The sequence below is a fragment of the Lithobates pipiens genome, unplaced genomic scaffold, assembly GCF_037356315.1.
Source record: "Lithobates pipiens isolate NorthernLeopardFrog02 unplaced genomic scaffold, aLitPip1_a1.2 Scaffold_8, whole genome shotgun sequence".
Taxonomy (NCBI): domain Eukaryota; kingdom Metazoa; phylum Chordata; class Amphibia; order Anura; family Ranidae; genus Lithobates; species Lithobates pipiens.
In genome coordinates, this window is record NW_027507903.1 from 32,086,739 (window position 1) to 32,100,739 (window position 14,001).

Consider the following 14,001-nt stretch of genomic DNA (forward strand, 5'->3'; position numbering starts at 1 on the left):
CTGACGCCAGTGGTGGGGCACTGGGCCTCCCACTGACGCCAGTGGTGGGGCACTGGGCCTCCCACTGACGCCAGTGATGGGGCACTGGGCCTCCCACTGACGCCAGTGGTGGGGCACTGGGCCTCCCACTGACGCCAGTGGTGGGGCACTGGGCCTCCCACTGACGCCAGTGGTGGGGCACTGGGCCTCCCACTGACGCCAGTGGTGGGGCACTGGGCCTCCCACTGACGCCAGTGATGGGGCACTGGGCCTCCCACTGACGCCAGTGATGGGGCACTGGGCCTCCCACTGACGCCAGTGATGGGGCACTGGGCCTCCCACTGACGCCAATGATGGGGCACTGGGCCTCCCACTGACGCCAATGATGGGGTGCTATTTTTATCACTGCAACAAACCCTCCCCCCCTTTTCTTACCTGAGCCCATCTAATCGGACAGATTGACAGTAGCACCCAATGAAGGGGAGGGGCTACGAGTGCCCGCGGGGCACCCCAGAAGAGGAGGATCGAGGCTACTCTGTGCAAAGCCCTTTCACAGAGCAGGTAAGTATAACATGTTTGTTTTTATTTTTAAAAATCCAGGTGTTTACAACCCTATTGTGCCCTATCATTGGTATTAGTGAGAGGAGTTGTGTCCCATCATTGGTGTCAGCAGGAGAAATAGTGCCCCATCGTTGGTGTCAGCGGGAGGACAAGTGCCCCATCGTTGGTGTCAGCGGGAGGACAAGTGCCCCATCGTTGGTGTCAGCGGGAGGACAAGTGCCCCATCGTTGGTGTCAGCGGGAGGACAAGTGCCCCATAGGAGGAATTATGTCTCATTAATAATGTCAGTGATAAGTCTTGCAGTCAATGTGATGGAGAGAAACAGATAAATAGAAAGGTACTGTAGATCAATAGACAAGAGTCGGTGACTTATTTGCAAGTACAACCATTGTCTTTAAGTGCTACTAAACTCACAACAGTAAAATCAGTCTGTATATGCAGTAAAGGATGCTTGTTATACTCACTGTGGAATCTGTATTGTGTAAAAAGGCTGTTTGCTCCGGTCTTCTCTGACCCCCCTTCTCCCAGGGTCCCTAATCCATCTTCTGATAGTACATAGCCTGGAGACACTCTGCACATGCTCAGTTTGGTGTGTATTGCTATTTTTTGGGAGGGTGCATGTGATCAGCACAGGACCAATCGGCACTGTCCAGGCAGAGGGTCAGGAGTCATGCAGCATCATAGGACAATCAGAGGGGAATGAAAACTCCTCCTACAAGCTTTAACCAGACACTGATAAAAGTCACAAGACTTCTATATACTGCTTATGAGAAAAGGTATTTAGCAGTTTATATTTACTAAAACTATTGAATTTCCATGTTCTGTGTACTGTGGGAGACCAGATATAGTGAATGCAGGCTCCTGGGTTTAAGCACCTTTAGAATTCAGGTGAAAGTTTGGGGCCTGGCTTTCCCTCAGGTGGGTTTTACAGGGACAACAGGCTTACTGATAAAGCTAAGCTGTTACCCTTTTCTTCAAGCCATGTATAAGTTAAATACAATGATTGCATGTATAGAAATTGTTTATTATCGCAGTCTCATATTTTCCATGTTGGAAAGTTTGTTCAGCTTGTAGACAGTTCCCTCTTCTCCATTGAAAATGTAACAGTCTTTGCCTTACTCATGCTAGGAAAATCTTTGGTCTCTGTGAAAGATTTGCAGGTCAACAGCTGCCAATATCCAGAAACGCATCTAAAGTGTAACTAAAGGCAAACCCCTTTATTTTGATGGGAGGTGGATTGGATCTGTCAGGATTGTATTGCTGTCTGTGCCCCCATTAGGGAGAGTCACCCTTTGTCCTGTTTACCATTATCATTGAAAGTGAAAGAAAATCACAAATTTTGGGTTGTCCCCAGAAAAGTAATGGATGGGGAATTTTTCCAATGGGGACAATAGTGCTGGTGACCTGGAGGGGGGGGGGGTCCCACGGAATTCCCTTTTATTTGCAGGGATTTCTTCTCACTTCCTGTTTGGGTATGGAACAGGAAGTGAAGGGAGAGCTACACAATGGTACACTGATGGAGAAAAAGTTACCTAGCTGGGGTTATAATCCTCTCGTACACTATCCAAAATAAAAAAATCAGTTTTGCCTATAGTTCTACTTTAAGCATCCCCTTTAATATTGTTTGAAAAAGCAACTTAAGCCTTTAATTGTATAGCATGCACCCTCCAGTGCCATGCTGCATTTTGCTTGCTCGAACTTGACCTACACAGCTGAAAAGCCCAAATGTTATGGTTTATTATCAAACTTTGTTCAATGCCTGGGTGACCTTTCAGCAAACCTGATCAATATTATTATTTTTTTTTGGGGGGGGGGGTCTGTTATGTGACCGTGCCCAACAGTAATCACACCCGTAACACATTACACCCTGATTGGGCTTAGTTGTATACGACTAAGCCCAATCAGGGTGAAACATGTTAGAAGGGTATGACTACGGGTAGTGATGGTTAGATAACAGATCTGGAATAAACATTTTTTGAACAAATGACATGATCAGCGTGTGGCTATTTGTACATTGCATTGTTGGCTTACTATAAAGTACAGGCCAAATGTTAAAATATGTCTTTAAAGCAGAGCTCCACCCAAAAGTGTAATTTCCACTCATTTGTCTCCTCTTCCCCTCCAGTGCAAATTTTGCACCTTTCGAGGGGGTGCAGATTACCTGCCTTTGACAGGTATCCTGACCCCACTTCCGGGACTCTGGGCTAAGGCACATTACTTCACAGCTCGGCTCCCTCCTCCTCCCCCCTGCCTCCGGGCCAGTAGGAGAGAGCATCGGTGCCTCACGGATGCACAGTAGGGACCCGGCGTGAAGCTGTAATGCTACACTGCCATGTTCTCTTACCTGCAATGGCGGCGACAGCACCCAACAGCTGATGAAAACATCAGCTGCGGTGCCGACATCGCTGGACTCCAGGACAGGTAAGTGTCCTAATATTGAGTCAGCAGCTGCAGTATGTGTAGCTGCTGGCTTCTAATTTTTGCAGGGGTGGGCGGACCTCCACTTTAAGAAGCAAAATTCGGTCTCTTGTACATGGCTGTTAAAGGGGCTCTACTGTGTTTCAGGTGCATTTCTCTGCCTTGGAGTGATAGGTGGATTGTCAGATGACTCTTCAGAAAGCTTTATTCCTGATGTGTTATGAGATTGGTGTGCGGCTGTTTGTACAGGGATGTTGCGGTGCAGTAGAGTGAGGATGGGTTTTCATGGCTGACACCTGTCAAATCCCAAGGGAGTGAAAAGAGGTGATCCCTGGTGCCGCACACCTGTATGGTCTTATGGTGGTAATTGGTGACAACCTCAGCCTGGACTCTGACCAGGCCAAGCCCCCCAACACATTGAGGGGAATAGCCTGGTCAGAGTTCAAGCTGAAGTTGCCACTCTGATGACCACCATAGGACCATACAGGTGTGCGGCACCAGGGATCACCTCTTTTCTCTCCCTTGAGCTATGGTAGAAGCCAGGACAGGCTCCATCCTTCGCCAGCACTCTCAGTAGCGGATGAACCCTTATACACACCTCATATCAACTGAGCCTGTGAGGCACTCCATGTTACTACGGGTCACCTGTCAAATCCCAGACTGTGGAGGAGGAACGGAGTCTGGAGTTGCCCTTAGAGTAGAACTAAACCAATTGATTTAACTGTTTTCAGAAAATGGTTACATTCCTGGAATGCTGGTTGTCACTGTTTTGCCTGTACCCCCAACCAAACTGTCAAACCATCAAACGGCTAGTGTCATAACTGATCATGTGCAGCACCATGGCATTTGCAGATCAAACGGTGTCTAAGATGGCAGCTTCCTTGGCTGAAAAGGATAGTAGGGTTTAGTTCTACTTTAACAATGTGGCCACACCACCAAAGTTGCATTTTAATTAGCAACAGGCCTTCTCTTGTGATGTAAAAGCTCATATGATTCACGGCTCGAGAACAAATGCTGACAAACATTTTATTTTTATCTTTATGCAGTTTAATAAAAGACATCTTGTTGCCTCTGTGGGGTTTTTTTTTTTTTTTGTATCTCCAGCTTGACTTACAACGTTTTCTTGACTGTTTAATTCTTTTTCCAGATTAATCGAGAAAGCTGCTGTTCACTAAGTCCATGTCCGCACATGGTCCTCCTGGAATCAAAGCAGACGAGTGAATCTACAGGTGAGTTTACTGTTTACTTGGGCTGAAACAAGCTCTCCTCTAGTTAATATGTGCTTTGTATGCTTGCAGTCGCATTAATTGATGAAGTCACATTAGTTTAGGGGAAACAAGAAGTAGAGTACGTGATCTGTGGGGGAAGTACACTTTTTTGTGATATTGAAAGTATATTGGAGTATGTGCTATAAAGGTCTCATTCTCTCACATGGGGCCGGAAGATACTTCAAGGGGTTTTCTTTGTTAAATAGAAAACTTCCATCACTTGTCTTGTGATTGAGACCCGCAAGGTTTACTGAAATGGTAACCTCATCCAGATACTGTTATCAGCTTGCTATAAAGAATGACTGTGGATTCTTGATGATTCAGAATCATTTGACCTTTAGGCCCCATTCACGCTTGGCGTAGTGGGGACGCACATTTTTTACACACAGCTTTTGCTGGAATAATCTGCTGTACGTGTGACAAACGTACCAGAGGCGCTTCTGTACCTCTTGGGGTGTAGAGCTTAATGCCTTTTTGCTGCACATTTTGGCGCATTTGTTGCAAATTTTGCAGTGTGCAAAACTGTCGGAAAATTTTGGGGAGCCATAATTCACATATTATAGCACATCCTAATCATGAGTCAGCGAGTATAAGGCCTCATGCACACTGGACCATAAAATAACATTATAAAAACGCCAGTAGCTTTGCAGTGAGTTTTTCAAAATTTTTGCAATGGGGATTATTAGCGTTTCTCCACGTTAGCGTTTTTTTTTTTAAGAAGAAGAAGAAGAAATTTTTTTTTGTTTCCCAATGGATCAAAAACGTTAAACGCTGGCTAGCGACGTTATTGAGCGTTCAGCAACATTTATCAGAATTAGCACATTTTTATAGCTGAAAGACGTCTCTCAGAACCCACTACCTGTGGCCCTTCAGCCGTTGTGATACTACAAGTCCCATGAGGCATTGCAAATCGCTGAGAGTTACAAGCATGAATCCCAAAGGCAGAGGCATGATGGAATTTGTAGTTCTGCAACAGCTGGAGGGCCACAGGTTGAGCACCCATGCCTTAGGGTGTATAGGACAGTGGTCTAAAAACGGCAAGGCTGGATCCAGCCCTTTGCTAGCCTTTATCCGGCCCTTTTGACATTTTTTCTCCCTTTTGATATTGGGCACTATTCCCCCCCCCCATCCCTTTCTATTCCTTTTTTACCGATATCCTTTTCCAAAAGTTTAAAGGGGGGGGGGGGGTATTTCTTTAGAATGTTTGGTATAGGAAAACTGTCAAGTTTCACAGTTCAGAGAGTCTTGTGGATGTCACATATGTGGAAAAAAAGACCATCTAGTTCAGAACTGAGTTAAAAAGTGCCTATTGCCATAGTGATGTTAGTGGAACGTGCAGATATGAATACAGCCTTAATGTGTCCTCAAGGCCTAAAATGTGTAGAACCAAAAAAGCCCAATTGGCTGTGAGTGCTCCTGTATGTTCACAGCAAGTTTTACTGTGTGAGATCTACAGTATATATTTATATGCCTGGTGTAACAGTGACCCTGAACCTTGAGTACTTATAGAAGCTCCCCTCCAAAACTAGCACTAACCCCCTTTTCCAAGCCTTGCACTTACCCGCTCCTTCTAGACCTTTGTCTTGTGGCCTGCTGAGAATGATGCAACCGTGGCTTCAGAAGCCTGCCAGCTGGGCTCTACTACTTTTGCGAATAAACACTGAAATCTCTATTCCTAATGAATGTATATTTTTTTCATGCCATTGGTTCATGGGTTTCTATAGGAATAAATAGAGATTGTGATGCACGTGTGTGAAACAAGCGAACCCCAGTCAGGGGACTTTCAAAGACGAGGTTGTGCAGCTCCTTTATGGGACTGCACATCAAGGACCCCAGAGGATTAGGGACAGGTGAGAGCAAGATTTGGGTTGGGAGGGCGATTATTACTATGACAACAGTACTAAAAGTATAGTTCTCCTCTAAAGTAATATTCGTCCCGAGCGTTTTTTGACTGAACCCATTGAGCACAAAAAATAAACATTCCCCAGTAAAAGATTTGGTAAAAATCGTACCCCAGCATTTGATGAGCAATGATGCTGGCTCCTGCTGCTTCCCTAAACTTCTGGTCTTCACAGGAAAGAGTTAACGGTGGACAGTGAAGTCTCCAACCTGTCTTAGCTTCATAAAGGGAGGAGAAGGAAGCAGGGCAGTGCCTTGCACATGAGTGGCTCCATTGGATGCTACAAGAGAAAGGAGTTACCCTGAAACAGGAAATGTGGGGCAGCGGTCTTGGCACCAACTTGAACCTTAACATGGGCAAGGATTAAAAATTGTCTGCGGTGGATTGCTTTCCAGAGGGTTGTATAGCAGCAGTGGGAGGTGTTCAGGAGGCCCTACTGCCTCTTCCTGATGGCAGTGGCTGGGCTGCCTGTCAAACTCTGCAGCTCAAGTTATAATTGCAGCAGCTATGGCATGTCATACAGCCCTGTCATCAGTGGCGGCTCGTGCACTATGGGTGCTCTCCGTGCGCCCGGCCCCTTTCAGAACGCCGGGGGTAGAAGGGGGTGGTACTTTGTGAAGCACCTGATTAGAGCCAGAGGCTTTAATAGGCTTCAAAATAGAGTGGGCTCGGGGAGCAGAGAGTGTGACCTGATCCCACCCAATTGTGTAACGATAGCAAATTAATTTTCGCTATTTTCACACTAACCTTCCTCCCCACCAATCAGGAGGCAGGGCGGCAGACCTGTTTCCTGATTGGCCAAAGTGGCAGTCCGCCCTATTGGGTGCCTGGCGCTTAGGAAGTGGAGCGGAGAAGACACGCCGGGGGAGCTGCTGCGGTAAGTCCCGTCTGCCACGTGGTGTGGTGCTGTGCTGCCAGAGACGCGTGTGGGTTGGGTGCTGCTGTCAGAGAAGCGTGTGGGTTGGGTGCTGCTGCCAGAGAGGCGTGTGGGTTGGGTGCTGCCAGAGCCGCGAGTGGCTGCATATGATGGGCACAAGTGGCTGCATATGATGGGCACAAGTGGCTGCATATGATGGGCACAGGTGGCTGCATATGATGGGCACAGGTGGCTGCATATGATGGACGCAGTGAGGCTGCAATTTCAGTTTGTGCCCCTGCAGAAATGTTCTGCACCAGCCGCCACTGCCCGTCAGACTGTATTATTAGAATTTTGGGGGGAGGTAAAACTGCTCAGCTGTCTGCTTTTGACAACCTACCCTTAACACCACAGCAGACGATCTTGTAGTTTCAATGGGCTACAAGAGTGCCGAGTGCTCTTGCAGTCCATTGACCTGTCCTTCAACTTACAGTCTGTACAGAGGCAAGGGCTGAAAGCCAGAGGACATGTCTGCAGGAGTCCACATCTACTGATTGTGGGTGCAATGCTTTCCAGACTCCTGCTAGAAAAAAGGATTTTTTTTTTAAATCAGTGTTTTGGTGAGGCCATTGTTGCTGTTTTATCCTCACATGGGGCCTCTTCCTGTCCCCATCTCTCTGCACTCCATTCACTGTATGGCTCATTATTATCATGATGATTCTGGAGGCTCCTTGTGAATTTTCCATGGGAGTGTCAACTAACTGATTATTTGCAGTTGGTTTTCTGCCTGTTACCAGAAAGACTTGTCTGTTTATATGCCGGCATCTGGCTGTGTGCTGGAAAAAGACACAGCAGAGAACAATTGCACACAGATAGACTTCACCTTTTGGTGCAGGCCATGATTCCCATATTCTAGCAGGTCCTAAGCGAGGGTCAGCGAGTATAAAGGTGTAGGAAAATGGCTGTCATTTTATTGTCAAGCTCCACCTTTCAGAGAATCTTGTGGAATGTTAGTCATGTTAGGTTCAGACTTTGGTGTGTTGGGAATGTGTGTGAAAACGTGCACTCTTCCGACACACAGAGAAACGCAGTGCTATTTAGGAGACGCACAGGGATGCGATTAATTGCTAATGGCACCCCCATACGTCTACACATGTGCGCCAAACCACATGGCGCCGCAGCACTTTCTTTTTATTTTACTGAGATTAATTATTAAACTTTATTAAAACTTTACTTTAAGTTTTTTTTCGGTATAACAAGAGAAATAAGTACAGTTAAAAAGTGTACCCATAACATAGCAGTATGCTTTATACAAGAATTGCTTCCCAAAAATAAAATAGAAGCACCAAAAATCTAGTACTGATAAAGCGGGACATACGAGACAGCACTTTATACATCCAATACATCTTCATAACATTTTCCACAACACTTTTTAAGAAGTTGAACTGATTTTCAGCATATTTTGTATACAGTGCAGCCCAAATGATAATAAATGGGCTGCCTTGTGCGCAAGAAATGTGCATAAACACGCCTGCGCTCGATTGCACCCATAAGTATGAATCAAGCCATATTCAGGTTGAAAAAAAGGCACAAGTTCATCTAGTTCAGGACTGGGGGGGGGGGGGGGGGAGGGGTTGGGTTTAAAGTGGTTGTACACCCTTCCTTTTTCCATTTAAACTCAGCTGTACCCATTTCAGTGATAAACGCAGAGTTTGACTAGAATTTCATCAACATGGACTTTTTTTGTATACTGTATTATAAACATGGCTCCATTACCGTTTTACCGGACTTATTGGTTTTTAGGTAATGAGCTTCACACTAAAGCCTGCATAGAAAATGTAATATAATATGTCAACCGTAAGATGAAATCATTTTTTGTTTTTATTTTAGTTTGTCAGCAGTTTCTGGAGGATGATCTGGATACAGAACGTTCCTCACCTCAACCTATGAAAAGGGAATCCAAAAGTGACACTGATCTGCGTTATATGGCCCCGGAAGTGTTAGATGAAATGGTCTTTGCAAAGGTGAGTTCATGTACAGCAACATTACTGATTTGTAGTGGAAAACTATTGGGGTGTTTGTTTCTTTTGTCTTTGCGCTGAATCATTTAAAGTGTTTGTTAACCTAAAAAATAAAAAAATGGATCCTGTTCCCTTAAAGCAGATTAAACACACAGCGCTTGTGCTGTGGATCCTGCCCCTATCTAAACTGTAAAAAAAAAAAAAAAAAAACCTGGCTGATCCTGACACTTCCCATGTCCCTCTCTGTGCGCTGAACATGATATTTGGGGCTACTGAGCCCTGACTACAGTGGCAATACGTCCCTCCATTCACAGCCCTCCTTACTTCTGGCCAAATAGAAAACACACAATCTCCTGCTCTTGGAAGTGGCCCCCAGAGACAACAGTTGCCCTATATTTCTCTCCTGGTTTCTTTGGACATGCCTCACCTTGCTGCCCTCCTACGACTGGGGAAGTCTGGATACACTGAAACCATAAATCAAGATGGGGGGGCCACCGACCTAGTGCATTATCCTAAAACATATCTTTATTAATAAAACGGTGGTAAGTGATATACGCACAATCCGAACAGTAGCTTCATCTGATTCGATGCGGTCAATGTTTAGCTGGTGATTTGCCAGCTAATTTTTTGAATTTCAAAATGTATTTTGTTGAGCGGGGTGGTGCTGACATGGCCATTTACAGCTCACATTTCAGCCAGTTCAGCTGGAATCTGACTACACTCAAGCCGTGGGGCCAGCATTATGGTGGCCTTAAACCGTAATTTTGTCAACTTGGTGACGATGGAGGTTTTAATCCCTTTTTGAGCTTTTTGTAGGTTATGTATCCTTGAGCACTGTGCTTATGGGTTCCAACTTTTGTAGTCTAATAATTATTTTGAGCACTTCTATTTTTGAATTAGTAATATTGATGACCCATCAAACTAGTTAGTAAGATATTGTCATTATACAGATGGCTCATAACTAAAAGACAACAAGGGCAGTTCAGTGTTAGATTAGGTATATGTTGTGATAATGTCAACCATTCTTTAAAGACTCGCTTCCAGAGTATGTTGTCTTAAATTCCCCTCTTTCTCGCATTCAGAAATGTTCCCCTCTGAGACAGACTTAGGCAATTTTAAAGCATAGGTTTGTGGATGATATGAACTTTATCATTCACAAACCTTTTCTTTAAAATCCAATTTATTGGGACATGGCACTATATACTTAATTTCCATATCCATAGTACCACTTTGTGGTGATACGATTTTTAATCAAGACCCTTAGGCAAGCCATAGATGATTTGATTTACTTTACTTCAGTCGAGTGGAAGGAATGAAAATCAATAGACTCCCCCATCATCACAGTTCGTGTTGATGGGGAAATGCCTCCCACAGCGCTGTTGTGCTCTGCCAGCTGGAGCCTTCCCAACCGTCAGAACATAATTGCTGCTATTGGTTTTTGCCGCTGGCTGTAATCTTATGTAAAGGATCCCACAGGCTGGTTGTACAACCAGCCTGCCTATAGATGGATCGAATTTCCACAGGTTTCTGTTGAACCGGCCAAGATTCAATCCATCTATGGCCAGCTTTAGTACATGTAGCACTAGATGTGAGCTTGCTTCTTATGTGGAGGAGCGCACATATGGATGTGGAAAATGCCATATACCGGTTTGCTCCACTGAATGACACTTAGGCGTGTATATTGAGAAAGAAAAAGTGCAGAGCTATTCATTCTTATGAATCTGCATATACATTTGTTCTGTGGAAATTCTGACAAAATCGAATATCATCGAGCTATCATTTTATCCAGGTTGGATGCTCTAAATTTAGAGGTATATTGTGAATCAGGATATTACCATGTTATGGATGCTAGATGGAACTGATGATCAATACTTCTTTACTACGATCAACCGCTCCATCTAACGGTGCAGTATTTTCCTGATGAAAGAAGAACAGCCAACCTGGAGAGAAGAGCCTATCGATATTCGATCTTGTCAGCATTCACACAGACCTAATGTACATGCAGAAGAAAAGGAATTCAAAGAAAACCTGTGGTCGGACTTTAAAGGCACAACAAACACTGGAAGTACAAAAAATTATTTTAACATTTATTGAAAAATACATATAGTATCAATAATTTTTTGTACTTCCAGTGTGTGTTGTGCCTTTTAAAGTCCGACCACAGGTTTTCTTTAAGTCCCCCCCCCTTTTTTTTTTTCTTTATGTTCCCAATATTTGCGGATGAGGCAATGTGAGTGCTTTTTCTCTGTTTATTCACTAATGTACATGCACTTCCACAGGATGAGTAGCTCTGCAATTTTTCTTTTTTTTTTTTTTTTTCTTTTAAGGTTGCCTATTTTCAGCTTTTTCTATGTACATTAGAGCGGCACGATTTTGGCCAAAATGAGAATCACGATTTTTTTGCTTAAACTAAAAAGCTCACGATTCTTGTGGAGTAACATCTTTCACATTATACAAAAATAATTGGGCTAACTTTACTGGTTAGTTTTTTTTTTTTAATTCATTAAAGTGTAATTTTTTTCCCCAAAAATTGCATTTGAACGACTGCTGCACAAATACAGTGTGACATAAAATATTCGTAAAATATGACATAATATATATATATATATATATGGCCCTCCAGCTGTTGCGAAACTACACATCCAATGAGATATTGTAAAACTCTGACATTCACAGACATGACTATGCATAATGGGAATTGTAGTTCCTGAACAACTGGAGGGCCATAGTTTGAAGACCCCTGCTCTAGGGTCTCGAAAAAAAAAAAACGGTGTGTGTATGTATATATATGTGTGTGTGTGTGTGTGTGTGTATATATATAATATTAATGTTTTAGGATTCTAAGTAATTTTCTAGCAAAAAATAAATAAATTGATTTTAACAAATGGCAGAAAAAAGTTTAGTGTTTAAGTGGTTAAACGTCCCTCATTTACACACCAAAGTGTATTCCTTTGATCTAAAGGACAAATTGTTATAATGTTTATACTTAAGTTCCACTGCTAAGGAATGTTGTGATTCTTGGCAGATGGGCCGTTTTGTTTTTTTCCTCCCTTTCTTTTGGCGGCTGTCTGCTTCAGCAGAGCAGAGAGAATTCTCTGCATAGAAAGAATCGGAAAATGCTTTGTCAAGATCGCAAACGGGGAAAAAATCGCAATAACTAATATTCACGTTAACGATTAATTGTGCAACTCTAATGTACATTGGTGTTTTGTAACAGTAATATGAAGCAGAATACTTTATCGGTTATGTTGCTAGATGTCACTGAAAATTTTCCGCTGACTAGCAGGCTACTGTCTATGTGGGCGATATGACGTTATCATTAATGGCTGGAAATCCTCGACCTCCCCAGTTAATGATTTGGAGATTTTGTCACCTCGTGGTCTGAATGAGCTCAGTCTTCTCGGTCTTCCCCTCCCTGAGATCTGACATCACAGCCCAGATGAATGGGTTGTGTTAGTCTTGGCAGAGACTGCAATGCCCTGATTATGCCCATTTGCTAAGCTGCTGAAGACCTTACACTTTATTTTAATAGAAAATAACCAGCATGACAAGCTAGTACTTAAAATGTTTATATCCGAGGTAGCTGCTCACACATTTCTTGCTGTATATGCTTGTTCTAATTTAACCAAAAGATCAGTTTTTATAGAGCTTTGCCCAGAACTGTTTCTTTAGGCCTAATTCTGTCTTTACAGCAAATTTCAAATTAAAGAACAGGAAAATTAATTTATATAGTTTGTATGATTCCATGCTTGGGTATAGACTGGGCTGCTGCCTCCCCCAAGTGGCTCCAGTAATGGAGCAACAGTGGAATTTAAAAGATAAGGGGTAGGTGGTGCTGCCTGTTACCTAAAGAGTGAACCTGCAAGGGTGAGTCGCACTTCTCAGGTGAAAGTGCAAATACTGGATAGGGATTAATGTGCATCAGAGATGTAAGTATAATTGATCTGAACTCATATAAACATTGACATTAAAGCCTAATATACTTATAAAGTGCAGGGAATGTTGTATGTCAGTGGTCATCAACCCTGTCCTCAGGGCCCACTAACAGGCCAGGTTTTATGTATTACCTTGGGAAGATACAGACTAGAATACTTCAATCACTGAGCAGAAAATGATATCACCTGTGATGTATTTCAGTTATCTTACAAACCTGGCCTGTTAGTGGGCCTTGTAGACACTGTTGATAACCACTGTTGATGGCCACTGTTAATAAGTGTTAATTAGTGCTAATTCTCAGAGGTGTGCATATGATAACAAGCACACAGTACTGTGACAGTATAGTGTATATAAAAAACAAATCAATGAATTTCATCAGAAAAAGGCAGTCCATATGTGAAAAAATCCATCTAAACACATATAATTAAGTCCAATTTTGGTGCAGATTGCAAGATTGCCAAGCAACTTGTGCTCAGATCCAAAGTGACTTGTACGTAGCCATAATCACAGGTCATGTGCAGGAAGTGAAGTGACATCCGTGCTCCCCTTCAGTTCCACACTCACCAGATCCTCGCACCCCTGCAGGGGTAAGCCGCATATAGTAGGTTTAGTTGTGGTATCCAGAACGATCACCTCCTCCATGGCACATTTCAATATACAAATACCATACTGGTGACCCCACAATAGGGATGAAACTTTTTCGCAGAAGGGAGTTTAACAAGACTCGTGGCCACTCATTAAAATTAGAAGAAAAGAGGTTTAACCTTAAACTACATAGAGGGTTCTTTACTGTAAGGGCGGCAAGGAAGTGGAATCCCCTTCCACAGGCGGTGGTCTCAGCGGGGGCATCGATAGTTTCAAGAAACTATTAGATAAGCACCTGAACGTCCACAACATACAGGGATATACAAGGCAATAGTGACTTAGAATCACAAACATAGGTTGAACTTGATGGACGTGTCTTATTTCAATCTCACCTACTATGTAACATCAAAACAGTTGGGGGTATTTTCATATGCATAAAAGAGACGGGCACTCATAGCGTAAAACTGAATGGTTTAG

General features: G+C 43.4%; 1 protein-coding gene across 7 annotated transcripts in view; it reads left to right on the plus strand.

The window, feature by feature from the left end:
• The window catches only part of AKAP13 (A-kinase anchoring protein 13), a 440,963-nt gene that overhangs the window by 302,800 nt on the left and 124,162 nt on the right, over positions 1-14,001 (plus strand). For all 7 annotated transcript variants that reach the window (XM_077472410.1, XM_077472415.1, XM_077472413.1 and 4 more), the window contains 2 exons: positions 4,106-4,187; positions 8,873-9,006. In XM_077472410.1, the coding sequence (XP_077328536.1) occupies positions 4,106-4,187; positions 8,873-9,006 (216 nt within the window). The remainder of the gene's footprint in view (positions 1-4,105; positions 4,188-8,872; positions 9,007-14,001) is intronic.